The sequence below is a fragment of the Lytechinus pictus genome, chromosome 2 (assembly GCF_037042905.1).
Source record: "Lytechinus pictus isolate F3 Inbred chromosome 2, Lp3.0, whole genome shotgun sequence".
Classification (NCBI taxonomy): Eukaryota; Metazoa; Echinodermata; class Echinoidea; order Temnopleuroida; family Toxopneustidae; genus Lytechinus; species Lytechinus pictus.
In genome coordinates, this window is record NC_087246.1 from 28,729,825 (window position 1) to 28,753,101 (window position 23,277).

At 36.1% G+C, this 23,277-nt stretch overlaps 1 protein-coding gene across 1 annotated transcript in view; it reads left to right on the top strand.

Annotated features, from left to right (window-relative positions):
• Nucleotides 1-23,277, top strand: part of LOC129281904 (fibrillin-1-like) — a 130,840-nt gene that overhangs the window by 65,754 nt on the left and 41,809 nt on the right. The window contains exons 49-59 of the mRNA XM_064095588.1: nucleotides 260-385; nucleotides 973-1,101; nucleotides 1,900-2,019; nucleotides 3,567-3,689; nucleotides 6,558-6,818; nucleotides 7,260-7,517; nucleotides 9,798-10,046; nucleotides 12,381-12,491; nucleotides 14,913-15,023; nucleotides 20,233-20,349; nucleotides 20,754-20,867. Coding sequence (XP_063951658.1) covers nucleotides 260-385; nucleotides 973-1,101; nucleotides 1,900-2,019; nucleotides 3,567-3,689; nucleotides 6,558-6,818; nucleotides 7,260-7,517; nucleotides 9,798-10,046; nucleotides 12,381-12,491; nucleotides 14,913-15,023; nucleotides 20,233-20,349; nucleotides 20,754-20,867 — 1,719 coding nt within the window. The remainder of the gene's footprint in view (nucleotides 1-259; nucleotides 386-972; nucleotides 1,102-1,899; nucleotides 2,020-3,566; nucleotides 3,690-6,557; nucleotides 6,819-7,259; nucleotides 7,518-9,797; nucleotides 10,047-12,380; nucleotides 12,492-14,912; nucleotides 15,024-20,232; nucleotides 20,350-20,753; nucleotides 20,868-23,277) is intronic.

The window sequence follows — 23,277 nt, forward strand, 5'->3', positions numbered from 1 at the left end:
AAAATTAAAAGATCATCAAAAACTTCCAAGTCCATTGCGACGCAATAGCCTGTTATTATTGAGATTTTATTATATATTTGTCACAAAGCCTACAATACTGCCTTATTGAATTTCACACTGCATGCAGGCAAAACTGCCAAGGGCGTTCAACTTGTTTTGAAAATGAACAGTACTATTATTTGCTTATCAGCGCATTAACAGATATCCTGTTTCCATGGTTATTCAAGTAACCATTAATTTAACCGTATTATGTTTGCAGTCGCTGGAGATTTTTGTACCAATAATCTGTGTCAGAATGGAGCCAACTGTACATCAGCGCCGGGTTCGAATCCTCAGTACACATGTCAGTGCCCACTAGGATTTGGTGGTGATTTCTGCGAATCAGGTAGCGAGATATATTGGCAGCGATATTGGTAGCGAGAGATATTGACAGTTACCCTATTCCAGTCCTTTGACTTGAAAATTGATCAACATCGTTTAATTTGTTTTCAATGGGAAGATGTTATTAACCCTTAGGTCAAGATGGTTAATTGAATGTACGTCCCTTGATATTTAAATTTTCTATTTTAAGAAGACTATTAACATTTCATTTTATTTGACAAAGATTGAATACTCTTGCCAACTGTTTGCTTTTTCTTGCTTCTAAAGTCGGATTAGAAGAGTAGAGCATAGGGCTTCTTTGAGTGATATGTTCAGTTCATAATATTGTTGCACGACATATACCTTCTCCTCTAATATAATTATCTTTACAAGCCTACTTTTCGCGTTAACCCTTGCCTGATTTTTGATATATTACTATCATTAATTATTTTTTTATTGTTGTGTGGCTATAGTATGATAGATTTATCTCTTAATTGATATGAATTAAGCGATAGTCAATTGCAAATGTACATGTTATAGAATTTCGATTTTATGATATTGAAAAAACAAGTTAATAACATGCATCTAATCTAACCCTGAACTGCTTGCCAGATAACTGCGTAGACGTAGATGAGAATACGCTATGTAACAACGGCACCTGTGAAACAGTTCCAGATGGGACCGGAGCGGTTCGGTGTAACTGTTACGGAGGATTTACCGGGATTCTTTGTGACGAACAGAGTAAATACAAAAAAGAGCTACTAATTTTCTAGTTAATGAGTATTTTCATGTGCATAGAAAGTTTTGAATACATTTATTAGTTGCCATTCTTTTCAAGGAAACTACACAGAAGTTAACATAATAGAACATACTGTAAGCTTAGCTAGTAAACGTAGTTAGTGTTGAAACATATACTCGTAAATTTAAGTCATATTCTGAACATGACCAAGATAAGTGGTTTGATTATTGACACATATTTTTCTACATATTTTTTTACGTTTGTACAATGTTAAATGTATATGTTCGAATTTTCGACCATTTCATTGTCTGGAACTCTTGAAGTCATTACTACTATAACAACGTAAAAGTTTTAGCTCAAAGTTACCTGGACTCATGATATGGGCTTTTATCAGCCAAACGCCTTCAAATTCGAAAGCCAAATTTTCCTGGTATTATGATCATGACCACTCTAAACGCTAAACAATCATAAATTATTTAAAATTTAACTTTTGTTATTTAAGGTTTTACACTTGTTTAGATACCATTGTATCTTTCCTTGCAATATATATGTGTCTCATTAAACAAACTTATCAAACACAAATGCTCTCGGAGGCACGCACACCACCACCTATACCCACACATGTATACTTTCCTTCGGATAAAAAAATAACAAATAAAAATAAAAAGTTGTGAAATAATGAGAGTTTGATTCTGTGAAATACAAAAGATAACAGGCAATATCCCAAAACAAGACTAAAACTATAAGGAGCTGATTGGATTGGTAGAGTTGACTTTATATATCTGACTCCTTAATTCCAGTATCGACCGGTCCGTGCAGCCCCAACCCTTGTCGAAACGGGGGAACCTGTACTCTGAGAGGTGACAGTGGGTACTCGTGTAACTGTCCAGCTACACATATTGGAACCAACTGTGATATTGGTGAGTAGGATTGTTGCCCATACTCGTAATACTACTATTTTTATTACTACTACTACTACTACTACTACTACTACTACTACTGTTATGTAGTATGGATTTAACTTCCTGTTATCCTTTCAGTGATTCACCTTCACTTGTTTACAAACTCCCCCAATGTCATCTAAGAATCCCAAAACCCCCAATAACATTTAACTCCTAAACCCTGACCATAAAAATACCAACCCTCAGTGACGTCAGCTAACTTCAAGGAACTTAAGTTCTAAGAAGTATGACTCACACTTCCAGCCCCAGTCAATTGAACAGAGTATCACCACACCCCTTATATCAGAGAAAGTTTGATAGACAGTTACCTGTAGACCAATCAGAACAAGTTTAAATCACTCCCACCTTAAATTGTTAGACCCCAAAAACTAATGGTATAAATAAGACTTCTTGATTATTAGAGAGATATACAGTAGAATACGAGACCCACACTCATCGAGATAGACTGACTGACTTCAAGAATTCCATCAAATATTATCTGAACTACACAATCTCAATCTTATACTTCTAAATTATTTTATATTCATCGTCTCCTGTTATATCCGAATCTCCATGTACTTGTAAACTGTAACTGATGATTAAATACCCTGTGATTTTGAACTGTATAACTTTCTCCAAAGTTTCTTCATTACGCTTCCCTTCTTATAATTACCGATCCCAACGCGACACTGCTACTACTAAGTACTACTACCACCACCACCACTAATACTACTTAACTTCTTAATGCGCGAATTTTTTTTCTTTGTACTCCTACTACTCCTCCCTCTTCTACTTCTACTACTGCTACTCCTCCTCCTCCTACTACAACATGTACTCCTAATACTCCTACCACATCCACTCCTACTATACAACTACTACTCATATCAGTGGCGTAATGAGTCAAAAAATTTGAGGGGCTAGATATGGCGTATCGCTTAAAATTCATAAAAGTTGCGTGGGAGCGAAGCAAACGAGCAAGAATTTAGACATTTTTATCACAGAAATCCAATTTTGTGAGAGATTGTGATATAATATTCACAAAATAATGTCATATTTCACCATCCTTCATGTCCTTTTCTTTCCGTCTTTCCTTTTCTCATTTTTTCTGAGTCATGACGCCACTGACGCATAATACTACTATTTCTAGTTTTACACGTTCAATATAATCAATGCAATGTTACACCCCCCCCCCCCCTCAATGCTTGGAATGCAGAACTGTGTTGTCGGGGGGTTGCGCACGCAGCGCCGGAATAGTATCCCACACAATTTATTTAAGTCAAGTTGATTCAGTTGCGCAGTTCAAATCTGCATTGAAAACATATTTATTTGACTGATAATAATTTCATCATAGCATTATACCAGAAGCTTTCTATAACCTTTTCTTTCTTCATTTTCCTAACTCGCATTGGGGCCTTTGTAGGATACAATGCGCTATACAAGAACTGTTCTATCATTATTACTATTTCTTTATGTGCTTTTATATGATTACACCGCACACATAAATTATGCTTGTTTTTATCTTCCAGTTATAACAACTCCATGTAATCCAAGCCCTTGCTTAAATGGAGGTATTTGTACCATTACTGGAGCATCTACATATTTTTGCAACTGTCCTTTAACTCATACTGGAAACAATTGTGGAACTCTTGGTGAGTCTATTGAATATTTGGAAAGCATTTAATATTTTAGTATATAAATTTTTGTTGTTTATCATAATCAATTATAATACCATAATGATAGCGGTCGCAAGTCTGAAATATTTTTGACTGAGATATCAAAAGACGCTCCTATTTTTTAATGTGTGTACTAATATCGCGAAAAATGAGTTTTGTCCGGTTATATGTTTGTACAGTATTTGTGGTATTTGCAACATGAGTACAAGTATGTCCATTAACATGCGTAATTAGTATCGAATGATTTTCAGTGTAACCAATGTAACTTAAACACTTAAACGTTAGCTGCTTGACATGTCTTTTACACTAGGATGCCTGGTTCAACTTGAAACTTGATAGAACAAAAATCTTGACATGGTGTGATTGCAACTAAAGAGCTTGTCAAGCAAATTAGCTATATCATTCATTTTTTTAATAATAGAAATAATTTTAGACAGAAACCAAAGAACTATGTAATGTTAACTTAATTTATTGACGAACTTCATTCACGTAACATGAACATTTTGTTTTACAGTAATATATGATAACATAACAAATAATTATAACAGTATATACGTGGTAGATCAATAATCGAATAATACAATAATAGAATGTAATGTGAATGCGAAAAAAAAAATTGGAAGTGTTGTGACTGTTTAGTTGTTAGTGAATGGTAATGTATAAAAGCCAACTTTAAGAGGATGTGTATGTGGGTGTGTTAGGGTGTGTGTGTGTGTGTGTGTGTGTGAGCATTAATTGTTGGCTTTATTGTTCATGCCAAATGTGTGCCTTATATAATAAGATGTTGAAATAAAAAAGAATGGCCTTTCCTTATCGATAGCTTTTGGCTTACCTGCTACATTATGTTTTCGTCAGTTTAGCATCGATATCGATGTCTCACTTTTCGAATCGACTTTTTAAAATAGGAGCTGTTGATGCTATGTTCGAACTAGTTGTTAAAGCCTCCTTTAACATCCTTAGTCTTAACACTCGAGAAAATAGTTTTTATGAAAGATTTGTGTGTTATTCTGCCATTCTTTTCAGGTAAAGCTTCTTTACTTTTGCTCACAATTGTACCTTTTCTGTTCCTATTTTAATGTGTATATAAAATTAGCTTTTGTCTGTTTAGCCTTAGTTTAATATATCTGCAGTTGAAGCCCCTTTTGTTCCCCTTCAACGACAAATCTTATAAGTAAGAGAAGTAACGATCAAAAGCAAGCTTTACGAAACCAAAATTTCTTCTTGATCTGCTAGTTACAACCATGCTCTCTTTCCAAACAAACTGTTGTTTTTGTGGGGGGGGGGGTAACCATAGCCTACCTATATATTTCATTCGAAAACCATAGTAGTCGATTTGTGTGGAGGCAAGTCGTAAAGTCGATAGTGCAGATGTAAACAGATTATGATCATGATGATAACGAAAAATTGCCCCCGCCCATCGTCCCGATAAGTCGTTTCTTAATCTTCGCTTTATTCGTTGAAACGCTTAAAATGCTTAAAAGTGCATGAGTCAACAGTCAGATGTCTTCCTGTAGCCTAACACTACGAGCTTGATATTAACGGTACGTAAATTGCGGTTGTAGATTCTCTTTTGTATTGCATTTTCTGTATTTAGTTCAATAACACCTCTTATCCTAGGCATTTAGTCGGTATGCAACTTCGGATTATTTTCTGTAAACCTAGACGAGCTATAGCACCAATTAGTTTTAAAGTTTGATGTCTAAGTAATCCACTTTTTGCCTAGATCTATGGAAGACCGAGCTCTCGCTACTCGGTAGTGACCTTTCCAAGATCTTGACTTTTTCATCGTTCTTGGTTTGTCTCCTTTCGAATGATTCTCTTTAAACTTGATACAGCACACACTAGTTCTAACAAGACAAAATGGATTGCATGCCTTTTTTCCAAAAGCAGGTGATCCCAAATCCTTATTGAATTATGATATTAGTTCTTCAAGTAAAAGAAAAATTGACGAGATGTTGTCCTTATGCTAAATATACAATAGCTGGTGGACCATTTTGTATTCTGGAATGAAACATATTTTGTAATCTATGATTATCTCATTCCTAATTTGTTTACTGCCACCCTCTCCAACCTTTATTGATTAATCGAAATATTGAATACAATTTTAAAAAATATAATTTTTGTATTACAGTGGTTCTCATTAGTTTTTTGTTCTCATGTAAATTTATTACTCTTTTACCGTGAATAATTAATATAATAATGATTAATAGATCAAAAGAATAACCAAGACTGTTCTTTTCATTTCGGAATAGTTATTAGATATAGCACAGCAAATTGCAAAAAAAAATCCAGCATGAAAGATAGTTACCTTATGCCGCCCACGTATTTACAACCTGTATGTGCATGATCGATAATAAATTCGTCGTGTTGACAAACGTAAAATTTACTGATTTCCGTTGAACTACTTTAGATTTGATTAACGGAAAACCTTGGTTGCTTAAATCTCAATCTCGAATTTTTTTTTTACAGTTAGTAGGGACAAAGACAAACTTGAAAAATATGAAATTGATGAAGGAATTTCTACGAGTTTTAACAAGTTTTAACAATTCATATGCCTTCTGCATTCAAAGACCATTATTCCTCTTTTTCAATTGAAATGTAAAACAATGCTAAGACTTTAAAAAATAAGCTCCTGAAACCTGATTAGACTAATAAGTAAGTAATAAGGTAAATGATGGTTAGAGCCCGAAACTATTGCGCTAATAATACAGTAGGCAATGTCATTAAGATGTACATTTTCGATGAAATTGGGAGACCTACTTAAAATAAGTGACCCCCCCCCCCCCCGTCCTTGCTCAATCATCATAAGGTGATAGAACGTATTTGTCAAATTCTTTGATCTAGCAACAGGGGACACGTCACCACCGGTTATCTTTAACTGCCCTGCGGATATCACTCGAACTACTTCAACTGGACTACCCCAGTCAGTATTCTGGACGGAACCAATTGCTAGTGATCCTTCCGGGGTTCGAAGCCTTACATCAAACATCCAATCAAATACGCAGTTTCCAGTTGGATTCACGACAACAATTATTTACACTGCAGTAGACAACCTTGGAAACTCTGACAGTTCCTCCTGCACATTCACGGTGACGATATTGTCAGGTATTGGTAACTTTAGATGGCAAACTTCCTTTGTATATAGAACTTGAAATTTTAATCGCATCAGTCTTGGTTCGATACAAACCAAATTATTGATTAGACCTGTAAATCAAAGCAATGCCATGCTCTTTTTGTGAACATATCTATAAACAGCATGATAGTGTAACTGAGGAACACGTCCCAAGGACCCAACTCGCATCCTTGTTTAGAATGCAGTATCACTTTCCTAGAAGGTTATTCACTTTCTATAAAGATGTTGCGTGTATCATTCTATATTAACGTTTTATATTACATGTACTTAAACATTATATCAATCGCCTACACAACTGCAGAGATTTTAAAATTTTCACAATCCCCCTCCTTTCCTTCCTTCCGGTTATGATTAAACTATACATGTGTTATATGTCCATTATGAAAAGGATTTTGCACTGGATCTATTTACAGACGACACTTCGCCTCCGACAATCAGGGACTGCCCTGTGGATATCACTGTAACGGTATTACCTGGACAACAGCAAGCGGTGGTGACATGGGTAACACCTACTGCCAGTGATCCTTCCGGAGTCCAAAGTCTAACATCAAACATCCAACCCAATACGCCGTTTCCGTTGGGATTCACGACAACTGTTGTTTATACTGCAACAGACAATCTGGGAAACTCTGATAGCACATCGTGCACTTTCGATGTAACGGTGGTATCAGGTAGTCAATGTAATTTATATAGATGTAGTTACAGGTAAAAACTCCGGCTTTGATTGTTCCTATGATTTTCAAAATTGTCATCTCATTTGAAGATTCCATATCGGTCACTTCGAAACAAGGACTCATGACCAGGCAATTCTTGATCAGAATTGCCAAAGTTTGTATCGTTAATGTGGTACTGTTCTACTCTTGTTCAAACAGTATTGGTCCTGTGCGTATCTACCCAGTGTACTCAATGTAACTGAGGATGATGTGCCAATCTATGTTCCAATAAGAATAATACGAAGAGTGATGAACTATACTTAATTATGCTCTTGGCTTTCTGTCAAAATGTTGCTTCTGATACACGAATATTAAGATAAGCTGTTATTCTGTTTGAACCCTCTTCCAGAGAAAAATTTACCTGACTGCAGTTTACTTTCGAACAGTTCTGTTTTCTTACTGTAATTTTATTTCTACAGTCATTTCTTTTTAAAATGGTAAGTTATTACAATTCTTGTGTACGTATTCAGGTGAAAAGGATGAAGTGAATCAAATCACGATTTTTCACTACTTTAGAACATTCCTTCACTCCGTCGTACGCTGGTCGTGATTAAAAAGACCGAATTAAGACCGAACGTTTTTCTATCTTCAATTCTAGTTTCCTCCGTACCTTATTCATGCACACACTAACCGTTTCACAATGGAGGATCACGTGCGCTAAATTTCCTCGGGTTTCTCATGTAGGCATATGTCTTTCTGGTAAATCAATCATTACGATCGTGTTCATAGTACCTAAATCCATATTCAATAATCATTTTCCACACTTTATAGGTGAATATTCAGTTCAGTTTTGAAATTTTGCTAGGTAACACAGCACTCTAACTGGGAATGGGGCTCGTGCTGGTTGAACTATAACATGATTGGTTTCATTTTTATAATCACATGTTCTGTGTTCAAGCAGGGAGTTGTGAGGACACTCCCTGGTTTAAGCAAGGTTCGTTTTGGATCTACACACATGACACAAAATAATATCTACCTCAACAATGAAAAGGATATTGTTATTCATCAAAAGCGGGTGAGAAAATTAGGACCGATGCCAACCAAAAAGTAAAGTAATTGGACAGAACGCTTCAGTTTTGAATAGGTCTAGATGTAGGCCTATAATTAATATTTGAACTGATAGATGTAAATAAATATTGAGTGATTTTTTTCCTTGTGCCTTTTATTTTCCTTTACTTTGATCAATATTTGCGAGTGTGTATGTGTGTTGGGTGTGGATGTGAAAAAGGTGAGGGTGGTGAGTGTGTGCTTGTGTACATAGGTGTATAGTTTATCCATATTTTGATTTACATTGGCGTAATTGTAAAGGAATCCATGACTGACACTTATGCATGCCATGTTTATAATTTACTCTTCAACTTTAAATGTCACAGATACGTGAACAGATTAACTTCCAATAAGTATTACTTTGGTGAACACCTCTACTTACTAATAATCTTTCAATGGCCTATTATGGGGCATCGTGATACACGTTATACAAAGTTGAGATATCGAGGTGCAAATATTAGTTTAAGTGATTGCTTTAATTTTTTAAAGAAGATTGTATTAAGATGATTCACAGGATTACCATTGAAATTATGCATTTCAGTAAAAGTGTGAAGTACATTATTTTATCGATCAAGAAAGATACTTTTAAACATTGAAAAACGTGATTTCGTATTCAAAAAGAAACATAAGAGCATCGATTGTATATTAGATTTGAAGATATTTTTATCACTCTAATGGCCTTATCAGATGTCAAGTAAACTGTTATTTTAATCAATTTTATGACCACAGAATGTTGTATAGAAAAGGTTTGATTTTAAACCAATCTAATGATCCATTAGGTATGTGATAGAGCGCACATGCGCTTAAAAATTTGTTCCACTCGATAAACGCGTTGACTGTTCAATAGTGATGACATTTCAAAAGACCAATTGAGTAATATACTTCATTTATCATTTCTCTCAGTACTTTCATTGTTTTTATTGTTGCACACCTGTAATAAAATGACTAGATTAAAAAAGGTGTACTTAATGGAAGGGATCAAAAAATTATATTGAATGATGGGAGTGATTTAACAATTGCCGGTCAATAAATTTTTGATATAGCGTATCTCTCAAGTTTAAGTAATTAGGTGTGCCAAAGAAATCAAATGACAGATGTAAATTAATTATTGATACACTTTAGAACTTGATCGTATCCAAATATGATTTTGTCCTTTATCTTACGAACGGTATATATCTGATTAATTTGCAGTTGACACATCAGATCCAGTGATTACAAACTGTCCACAGGACATCTTAGTCCCTGCCTCTCAAGCTCAAAGTGTTTCCTGGGATGTGCCTAATGTCATGGACGATTCTCCTATAGCATCTTTCACTTCAAATTACAGTCCGGGTTCTTCGTTTCCTGTTGGTGAAACGACTACAGTTACGTACAGAGCAGAGGACGTCGCCGGTAACGATGCCACGTGTGTCTTTACAGTGACAGTCAGCCCAGCTCCAGGTGAGTATCATCAAAGAACCATTAGAAAGACAACGGGAGACAAAGATGGCAGCAGAGTCGGGGATCTTTATCTGACTCCACAACATCTACGTCTTTTGTCGTGTTTCGAAAGCTCCCTACTAGTGTATAGTTATGATTGCGTTATGCAAGGAACATTTTGCATGGAGATATCCTCATGTAAGGAAGTTTTCTGTATACATGGGGTGAGAATCCCCCCCCCCTCCACCGAAAGGGGGGGAATACATAACGATAAGAGCAATCCAAAATATGATTTTAATAGGTTTTACAACTATCGTCAATAGAATCATTACGTGTAGCAAACAATTACTATGACTTGATTGTATATATATATTATCAAAGAGCTTTCGGTAAGTCGATTTTAGATTGTTCAAAAAATTCCTCAAGATAAGAATATCAAAGATGGTTTCAGGCAGGCAACAGTGATTCATATTTTAGCAAATTTATCACATTTGGAAAGACTAATCAGGGATGTCCCTAAGCCACGTGTTAAATTATTTGCACATCTGTCAAAATTTTGAGTCGCGAACTAGTCGCATATAGCTCGTTTGAAGCACTGTAAGATACCTCCTTTAATAGTGAGAAATCATAAGGAAAATTTGAATTTTCGATCAGTCGCTTGCCTCGCTTTCTGTTAGGAACAAATTAATGCAGGGTGCAGGACAATATGCAATTCGTCATGAAGTCTTATTCAGCAGTGTCTAGATTTATATTTAATTATGAACATATCTTCCACAAGAGGTATCTTCCTTACCTCGCTGCGCTCACTCGTACTATATCAAGATGTACGTAGTTTAAAAAGCAAACAAATTCAGCGTGTGTGGTGACCTGGGGTTGTTTCAAAAAGACTAGAGTATGGCTATAGAGTCGCTCTTAACTCTTTGCACGCTGAATTAATTTTTAGGGAATAATAAAGACAATTGTTTCCATGTAATTTTCTTTGAATCAAGATTTTATTTTTTAACAATTGACACTGATAAGAACTTTTATAATTTATTAGCTCCTCTAAAATTAAGTTAGGGGAGAAAACTAATTATTACGATTGTTGAATTTAATTGTCTGAATGTGCACAGTTGCAAAATCATCGTGCAAAGGGTTAAATTTTCAGTTGCGTGTGCATGGCCCTGGGAAGCGGGGGTGCTGCCACTGCTGCGTATATTATTTTCCATAGGCAGCACCCCAGGGACTATTGTGGTAGGTGTGCCAAATTTTAAAATATAATGGCCTTCATTTAATAGTGACAATTTTTGTTTGCTTGTCAAATTTCTCGGTGCCCAAATGACCTACATTTTTTAATGAAACCTCTTTTACTTTTTTCTTGTCAAATGTACATCAGCACCCCCTGTTAAACGAATCGTTCCTAGGGTTCTTGCAGGGTGGCATGAACGTGAGGTTCCAGATGAAAGATCATTTAGGAAAGAAAATAAAATTCGGGATTTGATATAAGAAATTATTGAAAATATACAATTTTTTATCGATCTTAATTAGGATGGTTTCGGAATCTAAATGTAACCAGTGAGGTGCAAGTAAGTTATCCGGCATTGCATTCCAATTCCCGCTTATCTGTCTTAAGTAAAGAGCGAAAAATCAAACAAGCAGATCACAATATTTTACTAAAGTTGGATGTAAGATAAGAAAGTAATGACATTTAACACACATATTCAAGTGGAATGTATAAAAGGATCCGGTAACATGGCCCACTCACTTTTAAGTTTGTATTTCATTATCAAATATAAAATGTATTTTTCCTCGTTATAATTTGAAATAAAGTGTAATTGTTCATTGAACATGAGGAATTTACATTGTTTTAAACCATTGTTATTCAATGAAGGGCTTTCTTATTTTCAGATCTGCAAAAAAATGAATTATGTTCTAAAATATGAAATAAAAAGTGATTGCGTAATATATAGCTTTCTCTCTCTCTCATTTGCATATCGGGCGTGTTATAAATACAATTTTTGGTGAAATTAAGCGTAATTTTTTAATGTCTTTACTTTTTTTTATTTTGCATCCAATTTTGAATTTTTTTTCGCATTATGTTTAATTAATTTTCTTTATTCATTCCAAATCAACGTTTCGGTATGTGGACTTTACCCTCAACTTTGATAAAATATGAAATGTTCACATTTTTCACCGTTTCCTCTCCTGTATTAAAATTCAATTTGATATACACTGCAAATAATACTGACGTTGGGTAAAGAGATAATACGCCAAGCGTCTAGTTCTATAGGCCTATTGCCCGAGTGCTAGGTAGGGATTAGTAATTAGAACTAAAATTAAATATCAAAACTGAGTCGGTTACATGTCTTTCAACAGCTTGCAGTTCTTCGCCGTGCCTGAACGGTGGGACTTGTCAACCATCTGGGACTGGGTTCATTTGTGCTTGTCCGATTTCCCATACCGGTCAACTTTGTGACATCGCAGTCGGTATGTTCGCATGTTGAACATTATTCTCCAATTTATCATTTCGGGATATTCTTTTTTTTTCACTTAACCTGTCTAAGGAAGGGCATCATTTTTCGAGGTTTTCCCATTTCGTTGCGTTCATCATGCCATTCCTTGCAGTAAAGGTCTGTTTGGTTATTTCGTGTGTGATCTTCACCGGTCACGTGCATGGATTATCGGGGCTCGAGACTCTGGCTATCTGATCTCACCCCCTCCCCACTCTCTCTTTCTCTTTCTCTTTCTCTTTCTCTATATAGATATTTATATCTTCTATGGCCTGTTACTATCTCTCTCTGTCTGCATCTTCTTCTCTCATTCAGACGCCACTGTATTTGGTATAATACCTCTTTCCTTTCTAGCTGCAATAACATCATGCAACACTTATATTTTCTCACATTAATAAGAGCTAATTTCATTCATATTTCTCATATAATTATCATTTATTGCCTATTTATTAATTGGTACATCCACCTCAACGAAACAGATTCCATACAAGCACACCAATTGTTAGTCATTGGTAATGACGTAATAGATGGGTCGGTCTGGAGTCTGTTCCTCTTGTGTGACTGTGTCGTGGAATATTACTGTTGGGTATCCATTGCCTCTCCTTGTGTTCACAGTGGTTTTCTTCATTTCCAGTGCTTTTGTGATAGTGTTCCGTGGAAAGGTTTGGATGATTCATTCATTTGTGGCTTAGTGTATACATGGTATAGGAGACTTTGTCTGATATTGTCGACTTCTCGTAAAATTTTGGTTTTGATATCTTCATTTTGGCATTGCACGCATATAAAATTATCCTAAATTACATTTCATGTTCAAGTGTTGGTGGTATTCTTTATGAGTTAGTGCGTACGCGAAATTGAGTCGGGTTTAGATAAAGATTGGAACTTTCATTTTCTGACGCTGCAGAACGGGGGTTTGCAATAATAGACTGAGGCTTAATGATAAAGGTGATAGCAATGAAAAGGAGAAGAAAAGAAGAGAGAACTGAAGGGGAAAAGAAATAAGATTTCAGGAGGAAAACAGTTTTAATAAGAGAGGCATGCGTCCAGTAACCGTATCATACCCCTTTTATTCAGGTGAGAAAAATTCGTCACATTCTGTCGTTCTGGCCCCCACCAACAAAATACTCTAGCGCCGCCCCTGGTAGAAGTGGTTGTATTAGAACTTCATCTCTTTAGAAGTAGTAGTAGTAGGAGGAGGAGGAGTGATGGTGAGCTACGTGATAAAAGGGCATTTTACAATCAATTCGCAGACGCGTTCTATAACTCAGATAACTTTTGTCCAAAGCCCTTCATAACAAAGCATCCTTTGTCGAAAATAGGTGAATCAAAATACCAGTGTCGTCCTGGACGCCGGACAAGCGATATATCTACAATTTGTTGCCCGCTCTAAATCTTAAGACGATGTGTTGTCCCGGTCGGCCAACTTTCGACAATGACCTCTAATCTGTCCATTGTGATTTGACGGGTATTTTCAAGATATTCTGAATGTTTTTGCACAAAGCCTCTGCGAAGTGGGTGCCGAAATACGCTAGTGGTGGTGGTGGCGTCTGCGGGAGTAAAAAGGGAGTTTTCGCACGGCGACGCATGGAGGATTCAAGAGCAGAAAAAGTGTATTGTCACTCGTCATGACAACGAACAACAAAGAAATCTTTGTCGAAAATTGGAGGATCAAAGCCGCAGTTTTGTCATTCATTCCGGACGAAAGACATATTTAGCAATTGTTCGTCAGCTCTGAAACTTATGACAAAACTGCCGCTCTTGTTCACCAATTTTCGGGAAAGATCTCCCAGCTGTTCTTTCTTATTTGAAGGTCATTTACAATATATTTATTTTGTACTAGATTGCTTCATACGTCACCGAGCGAAAACTCCCCACTGTGGCAGTAATAACAAACTAATTGCAGCAGTAATCATGACAGTGTTGTTTTTATTATGAAAATGATAATGTTAATAATAATGATAACAACAGTGATCATTTTTATCGATTATGATTAAAGTATAACAATAGTGATGATTATGATAACTATAAATCATAATAATGATGGTATTCATAATCATCATCAACATTCTTCATCATTATTTTAGTTATTATAACAATCAAAATTATTGGTATTATAGTAATAGTAACAGTAATAACAATAATTTAAATAATATTCTTTTTTACATTCATACCTACTACATATGCCAAATGTTGTCGTTTTATTGCTAGAATAATTATAAAACAGGTGCAGAATTATATCTCTCTCTCAATAAATAGAGGCCTAACAGTGATTTTTCTATAAATATATGACGATTGTTTGAGACTGACAGGCCTGATCGTGCTTTTCGATGTCAAAACGCTCCTATCTAAACTCCGTCTTGTTAATGGTGTCTTCTCTTTGTTATATTGCGTTCCATAGATTTTTGTCTGCAGGCCAATGCTTGTTTAAACGGTGGAACCTGTGTATCTCTTTCGAATGGTTTCGAATGCACCTGTCCTGCTACACACGCTGGAACAAACTGCCAGAATGGTATTCTCATTCCACACATTCCATTCTATTTATATAAATATGATAACAATTGATAATAATGATCATGCTACTTGGGGAGGGGTCCGGCAGCAGCTAAATTTCTATAGCAAGGTATTAGGATTGTGAGGTCAAGAGAGAGAGAAAAATAAATTTAGGTAGTTTCCGCATTTACTCCGTGGAAACTCTCTATAACGCTTCAATTCCTTTGAAACTGCAATTAAAATCACAAAGGAATGCTGAGAGGCTTTTGTCGAAAGTTGGTGGACTGGGACTGCAGATCATCCGAAGATTTGCACCGGACGAACAATGCGACTATGCCGTTGTCCAGAGTCAAGAGATTCCACTTTCGACGAATGTCTCTCAGCTCTCCATTGTAATTTGACTTGCATTTTCAAATGAATTGGTGCGTTGCAGAGAGTTTCCTCGTAGTAAATGCGAAATGTGGAGTGTTGTGGCCCAGTAGATTAGTCTTCTGACTTTGAAACAGAGGGCCGTTGGTTCGAATCCAAGCCATGACGTAATTTTCTTCAGCAAGAAATTTATCCACATTGTGCTGCACTCAACCCAGGTGAGGTGAATGGGTACCCGGTAGGAAGAAATGTCTTGAATGCTTGAACGCCTAGGCAGCCCAGCTAAAGCCGGGGTAATAGTTGGGAGAACAGTTTTCAAAACTGAAGTAAATTCCCTGGGTAAATATACCTATATTATTATTATTATCAAAGTCCGGAATAAAGACATAGAGAAAGGGAGAACAAAATGGGGAAAGATATGTGTTGACCGCACCTGTCTGCAACACAGGTTTCTCGTGTCCTCCTACCCCCTTCCCCGCCCTATAAAAGGGTTCAAAGCTACAGGTTCAGATTTAAAGCCTATTAATTGAATTCCACAAAACTTGATGATTTTTCAGTTTAGATACAATAACAATCAGTAACATAATCATAGTAAGGACTATTTTTTTTGCGGCATAACTTCTCACGGGCCAAGACCACACCAAGAAGTTAACTAAATAAAAATGGAAAATGAAAGATTTCTAGATAGATGGCGCTATATGAATGCTTATTATTATTATTATCATTATTATTAAAGAAACATTACATTGAATTTTAAAGTTTTTCATTAAGAAAGCAGAAGCACAACACAAGCCGTATGAACATGATTGAATCGACAATGTCATACACACACTCTCACTATTTCATTTGTGTTTATGATACGATGTCACGGTGATTTTTTTCCTATAATTCAAAAACATGGTTTGCCTGCTCAATGAGCATGTGAAGTAAATATCTTCGCCACTGATGATTCGTGAGTGTTCTGGTGATATAACTTTAATATCACCTCGCCTCCCTACTCCTTCAAACTCCACCGCCCTGATAAGTGTATCAAACATCATCGGCAAAAACACCATGAACTTACATTGTATGAGATCTCAGTATTTTCTTGCCATCCAAAACTATTCTATTTCTACCTGTGAGTGGATCGAACCGAGCGACGCAGAATAACACTCCTTAAAGCCCCCATCACACTTATTCCGAATCAAGCAGAATTGGCCTGAATGAAAGGACTATTGTTTGACCACCAGTTGGTCATTTAAATCTACTTCGAACACCGTTCGAAAATATCCCTCGAATGTTTTGAACATGACCAAAACCTTCGGGACGGCCAAAAGAAATGACAAAAATATTTCGAATGCACTCAGAATGCAGTCAGGATATTTAGAATGTCCCTAGAATGTCCAAGAACGTAGCACGAATTATCAATCTGACTCCATTGCGGTTCATTTTGACTAGTGTATGATGATACACGTGGTCAATTTACTGAATTTCAACTCCAGTTTGGTGAATTCATAAGTTCCTCCCAAAAATTTCTAGATTTTTTGAATATTTTTTTTCTTTCCCGCTTCTGCTTGATTCCTGCTGATTCCGAATAAGTGTGATGGGGGCTTTAGAAACAAATGTAGGTTTTTTATTCAAACTGATGTTGGCATATTTTCGTTCAAAAAGTCAAAATCATACGCCAAAAAATTTTAATAAAAAATTTAGGGATCTTCATGCTATACATGAATAGGAGGGAAAAAAGAGTTTTAAACCTCTGACCAGGACATACTGTAAGTTCTTTCTTGATGTTATTGAACACGATTCAAATCATTAGTTTACCTCCCCACCAATATAATGTTTTATACTGAGAAGAGACTTCAAAAACTAAGTAGCACCTGCTTAAAACTTAGTCTACGTGTAAATAAGAGTGATGTCCAGGCTACATTGATGAGGTCACCTTTTGCGTATTTATACGTATATGGACAGACTTTGTCTTCTGCTAGAGAAAAAAAATCCGATTCTATCTATTCTTTTTTCCCTCTTTAGTTTATTCCTAAAGATAACTATATATATTTTGCATAATTTACCGTTTAGTCACTGCCACCTATCATGCGGAGCAAGTGATTTTTTGTCGTCCAGGTGTTATTTGTTCGAAATATTATACTGGATTCTTGCCAAATGGGAGATTACACTTTACCTATTTTCCAAGTTGAACACATTCTACCATTTCCCAATTAATACCTTTAATACCAATATTATTATTATTATTATTATTAATATGTATTATTAGGCCTACATTAAATTTCCAAAAGGTGAGCTCGTGATTCGCTCGCAACATCTCACAAGGATTCCCTTTTAACAGTAATTAGGTCCATAATTGTCCAAAAAAGCGAGTTTTACAACTTCAGATTTGATTTTTTTTCCAAACCGCTTGCTCGCGAAAATAAAACCGAAATATATATCTTATCAATCAGGAATCAATTGAAATAACTTTGCTCTACTTAATTACTATAAAACACACAACTTCTTTACACAGATGATAATCTCATGGTGAAAATATCCGTTTGCACCAAAATGCCCGTTTTGGCATATAAGTGCACCTTTTTTGGCTTTGCCCCCCCCGCCCCCCCTCCCCAGGAAAATACGTTCCACCGCCCCTGGTTGAAACATGTATCGTCTTCCAGGCTAACTGCAAAAATTCCTTAACATGTCCCTTTTAGATCAGGTCAGAGCTTGTATTTAAAATTTCTGCTCGTGCTTCTTGCTCGCATGTTCTCTAGTTACATAAGATCTTGTTTTGAAGATCACAAACATATTGCCCATCATAATTCAAAATAGGAAATTATAGCTCACGCTTCGCGCTCGCATTATTCAAAGAGTGCTTATGATATTACATATTTATCTTATTTATAAGAATAAAGCTAATTATTGACTGTTAGGACTACCCTTTCAAAGAAATAAACAAAAATCAACTTTGAGCTGCCGATCGGGGAAATTATGGGTGAAAAAATTTCGCGCCTCCCCCCTATTGGCGAAAGTTTGATCCGCCGGGGGGGGGGGGGGCAGGGGGCACTTGCACCCCCAAAATAAATAACAGGGAAATGCTATTTTTCCAAAATGGGAAATTCCCTTTTTTCAAAATAAACACTCTTTCTAAAGTATACATTTTAGATTAATTTTCAGGCTGGAATAATGCACTCGCATTATTCGATTGGTGAAATATGTATCCTAAAGAGGTCACTAAATGCAGTCCTTAACAGGTTCCTTTCTTGTCAGTATATTTAAGCTCGCGCTTTGCGCTCGTGTTACTTCTTTAGTTATATCTTGGACCCTAGGGTCCATGGTTAGATACACATCTTTTTAATGATAGCAGAAACCTGCTCGGGATTTTTTATTTTCATTTCTTATTGAAATGCCCTAAAGTTTGAGCTGTGATTCACGCTCGCAACACCTCGCAATAATGCCATTTTAAAAGTAATTGACCGCAAAAACGAGTTTTACAACTTCAGCTTTGAATTTTTTTCCAAACCGCTCGCTCATTATACTCTCTCGCGAAAAATAAAGCCTAAATATACATCTTTCCATAATCAGAAGTCACTTCAAAAAGGTTTTTCTCTACTTATTACTCTAAAACACACAATGACTTCACGCAGATGATAATCTCATGGTGAAAATATCACCAAAGTGCCCATTTTGACGTACGAGTGTCATTTTTGGCTTTGCCCCCCAAACGAAAATTCGTTCGGCCGCCATTGCCTTCCCATCATTACAATTGAACAGCAACGGTGTTTCTCCCCCCCCCCCCCCCCCACCATCACACTTGCCCTTCCTCTGCTTTCCCGGTTTTAATTTTTCGGATTAACGAATCTTCGGAATAAAGAACCTTTTCGTTTTCGGATTAACGAACCTTCGGAGCAACGAACCTTATTTCGTCTTCGGATTAACGAACCTTCGGAACAACGAACCTTATTTCGTTTTCGGATTAACGAACTTTATTTCGTTTTCTGATTATCGAACTTTCGGACAACGAACCTTATTTCGTTTTCGGATTAACGAACCTTCGGAACAACGAACCTTATTTCGTTTTCGGATTATCGAACCTTCGGACCAACGAACCTTATTTCGTTTTCGGATTAACGAACCTTATTTCGTTTTCGGATTAACAAACTTTGTTTCGTTTTCGGATTAACGAGCCCTTTTTCGTTTTCGGATTAACGAACATCGAGGTATAAGCAATTTACGTGTTTCGGAATTACGATCTTCGGAATTACGAAGTGTAACCCCAAATTGATGCCTGTTACCATGGTTAGATACGCTATTTCATTCATGAGTCCTCTGTTTTATTCAAGAGTCCACTCTTCAAACGGTGGACTCTTGAATAAAATAGCGTATCTAACCACGTAATGGTAACAGGCGTCAATTTGGCGCACTGTGACAAAAGCGCGCATCAGAATTGGACATTTTTTATACACGCGCCAGATACGCGCTAAATTAAGCGTAATTTATACAGGAAATCTTCATAAACCATGGACTCAACCGTGGGTTTTCAAAACCACCTTTGTGAATTCGGGCCAAGGATTTTTGTTATACAAATCAAAACTGATATATTCAGTAACTGATTTGCCTCCGTTTCTCCGTTTGTCCTTTACTTGTGTTGTATTGGTTTCTCATTAGGTAAATTGATAAAATCGATTAAACGGTGTGTATTCAATAAATTGCTTTATATATAAGGATCTTTTAGTCTATATTAGTAACACGTCTTTTATGATATAAAGCACATTTTTTATGTATATATATATTATATATGAAAGACGTTTGGGGTCGAAATCTGCTATTCTATGTGACTTTGGCGTTGACCTTCATTCTTGAACTTTCCTGTTTTATTGTGTATCCAGCGAACCCCTGTAACCCAAATCCATGTCAGTCGGGAGGGCAGTGCAATCCGTCGGCAGATTTCTCTTCCTTTACATGTCAGTGTGTGCCACCCTACACAGGAACAACGTGCAACCAAAGCAAGTATCTTGCATTAAGAATAACAGTAATAATCCCTATTTAATATTGCTGTAATAGAAAATTACCAAAACGCATATCATCATGATGACATTAATAATCGGTAAATGATAACAAATAAAAAAAAACTCTGCATACAAAATGAATATAATAATTAGCTTTACGGAATAGCTTCAGACATGTCAGAACAAGAGGTCAAATTCGAGCGTATCCATGCTCAACATGGTTTACCTAGTAAGTTGTCTTCTTTTGTATAAAAAAGGATAATTGTTTTTTCGAAAGCTGATACGCACAACTCTTTATATATTCTTGCCTTAGTCAATTTAGAGGGGTGATCCCTTTTCCGATTATGTAGCAAATGGTTTAAGCATGTATTGATGAGGATGTTTTACATTCCTTGGCCTAGGTCCATGTGACTCTAATCCATGCATCAATGGAGGAACGTGTGGAGTGCTTTCTACAGGATTCACATGCAACTGTCCGTCAACCTACACCGGTGACAGATGTCAAACACAAATTGGTAAAACCGAGACTCATAATCTACGCTCGAAAATATGAAAATTGGTATTCCGTTAGTCACTACCACATGTCATGCAGAGCGATTGAAACAAAAAATGTATATCTTATGCTGGCTACTTGCCAAATTGGGGGTTACATTTGAGCTATTATAGCTTATTTTTCCAAGTTGAACACATTCTACCAGCTATGGGTCTTTAAAAAATTGCGGGCATGTCTTATTGTGTCTCTTAGCCTAAATCTTATCTGGGAGGAAATTTCTTTTGTCTTTTTTTAAAGTTTTTTTTTTCAAATTTCCTTTCATTTGGCGTCGTTGTTTTCGTATTCTAAACCCTTCTTCATATATTCAGCAATTTTTTTCCTTTCTAATTCCTGGTCGATTCGTTTTATGGATTCAACAATTTATACAAGACGATGGTCATTTCATCTCTTTTGAACAGAAAAATATAAATCCATACTATCATCATGTTACTTAGCAACATTTTACTGCCTGTGTATGGCTAACTCAGTCCTAATTTATTTTTTTATACAAATGAAACTGATATATTAAGGAACTGATTTGCCCCTGTTCCTCCATTAATTATGTTGCTTTTTTCTCAATAGGTAAATTACTCAAATCGATTAAACGGCTTGTATTCATTTAATTTCCTTGTATATAACTATGTGGTATCTTTTAGTCCTCGTTAGTAAAACGTATTTCATAACATAAAGCATCAAGAAGTTTTACAAATGTGTGATATATATATATGTATATATACATAGGCGGATCCAGGTGGGGGCCCGAGGAGCCCGCCCCCCCCCCCTATTGGCGGAGCAAAAAAAAGGAAAGAAAGAAAAAAGGAAGGAAAAGAAAAGAGAGAAAAAAAGAGGAGTAAGACGAGTGAATAAAATAAGATGAGAGGAAGACTTGGAAAAAAATATGTCATGTCACTATATAAAATTTTCGCTCGCGCTTCGCGCTCGCATTGCCTGTTAAGTGATTCACATATCTTGTTCAACATGGAGCTTGAATATCAAGTTTGGAAGTCAATATACAAAACATATTTCTCCTCGGAAATCGAAATTTCATTAATTTGTGTGATATACAAATTGATTTTTCAAAAGTGTTCTGTAAAAATATAAGTTTTATGGTCTGAATATTAACATTGTATTCCATCAAGTTTTCAAAATATCCCTTTTCAGGTCTGATTGTCAAAACGTATCAGCTAGCGCTGCCATGCTTGCATTTTGATTGGCGGATTATGTATGTCTCAATATTGATTATATAACAAACTACTTAAAATCCCCTTTTCATGACAGTTTATCAAAAATTTCGGATCGCGATTTGCGCTCGCATTAATGGTTAAAAATATATCAACTGATTACTGATGCATCCTATTCATAGTAAACAAGTGATTTAAATGTACAGTGTTCAGGCCATAATATCATCAGATTCCGCGCCCTCATTATGCATTAATGAATAAGATATCAATTTAATAATTAAATTGTTCCTTTTGTTTAATCTCGCGCTTAGCAAGATGAATGGGAAGATATATAGTCATCATATTCATATGATAACATGTCCTAAGGATGTCACGGTCCTATGTCTCAAACTCAAAGTAATAATGAAAAATATCAGCTCTTTATCAAGTGAGATTTATATTCACCTTACAATTTTCCTACAAAGTGTTTGAAATATAAAGCTGAAATTGACCCCTTTTTTCAGATCGGAATATCAAATATTTTAAGCTCGCGCTTCGCACTCGCTTTATTTTCATGATAAAAGATGTATTTAGAATGCCTAGATTCTAGGTCTAAATATGAAACACGCGCGCGCATGTTCATTCAGTTATCCAGTTTCAGAACCAGAATATCAAACATTTTCTGCTCGCCCTTTGTGCTTGAATTATTAATGTATGAAGATCCCCCCTTTCTCATCCCTTTCATGATTTACAAAACATGAATAGAGTGTCCCGTTCCAGGTCTAAATCTCGAATTTTTCCGCTCGCGCTTCGCGTTCGCATTATTTGATTGTTGAAATATGTCACGTCTTCATGGCTAAGTGCAAGCAGTCCTTAAAAGGCACTTTTCGATCAGCTCAAAACGTATACAAACATTTTCTGCTCGCGCTTTGCGCTCGCATTATTAATGTAGGAAGATCCCCTCTTACTCATCATTTCCATGATTTACAAAACATGAATAGAGTGTCCCGTTCTAGGTCTAAAACTAGAATTTTTCCGCTCGCGCTTCGCGCTCGCATCAATTGTTTAGTTATATAGCTATCCTGTTCATGATTATAAAAATTAATTAAAGTTTTTCATTCTTTATGTAGAAATGTTAAAATATTTCAGCTCGCGCTTCGCGCTCGCATTATTTGATTGTTGAAATATGTAACGTCTTCATGGCTAAGTGCAAGCAGTCCTTAAAAGGCACTT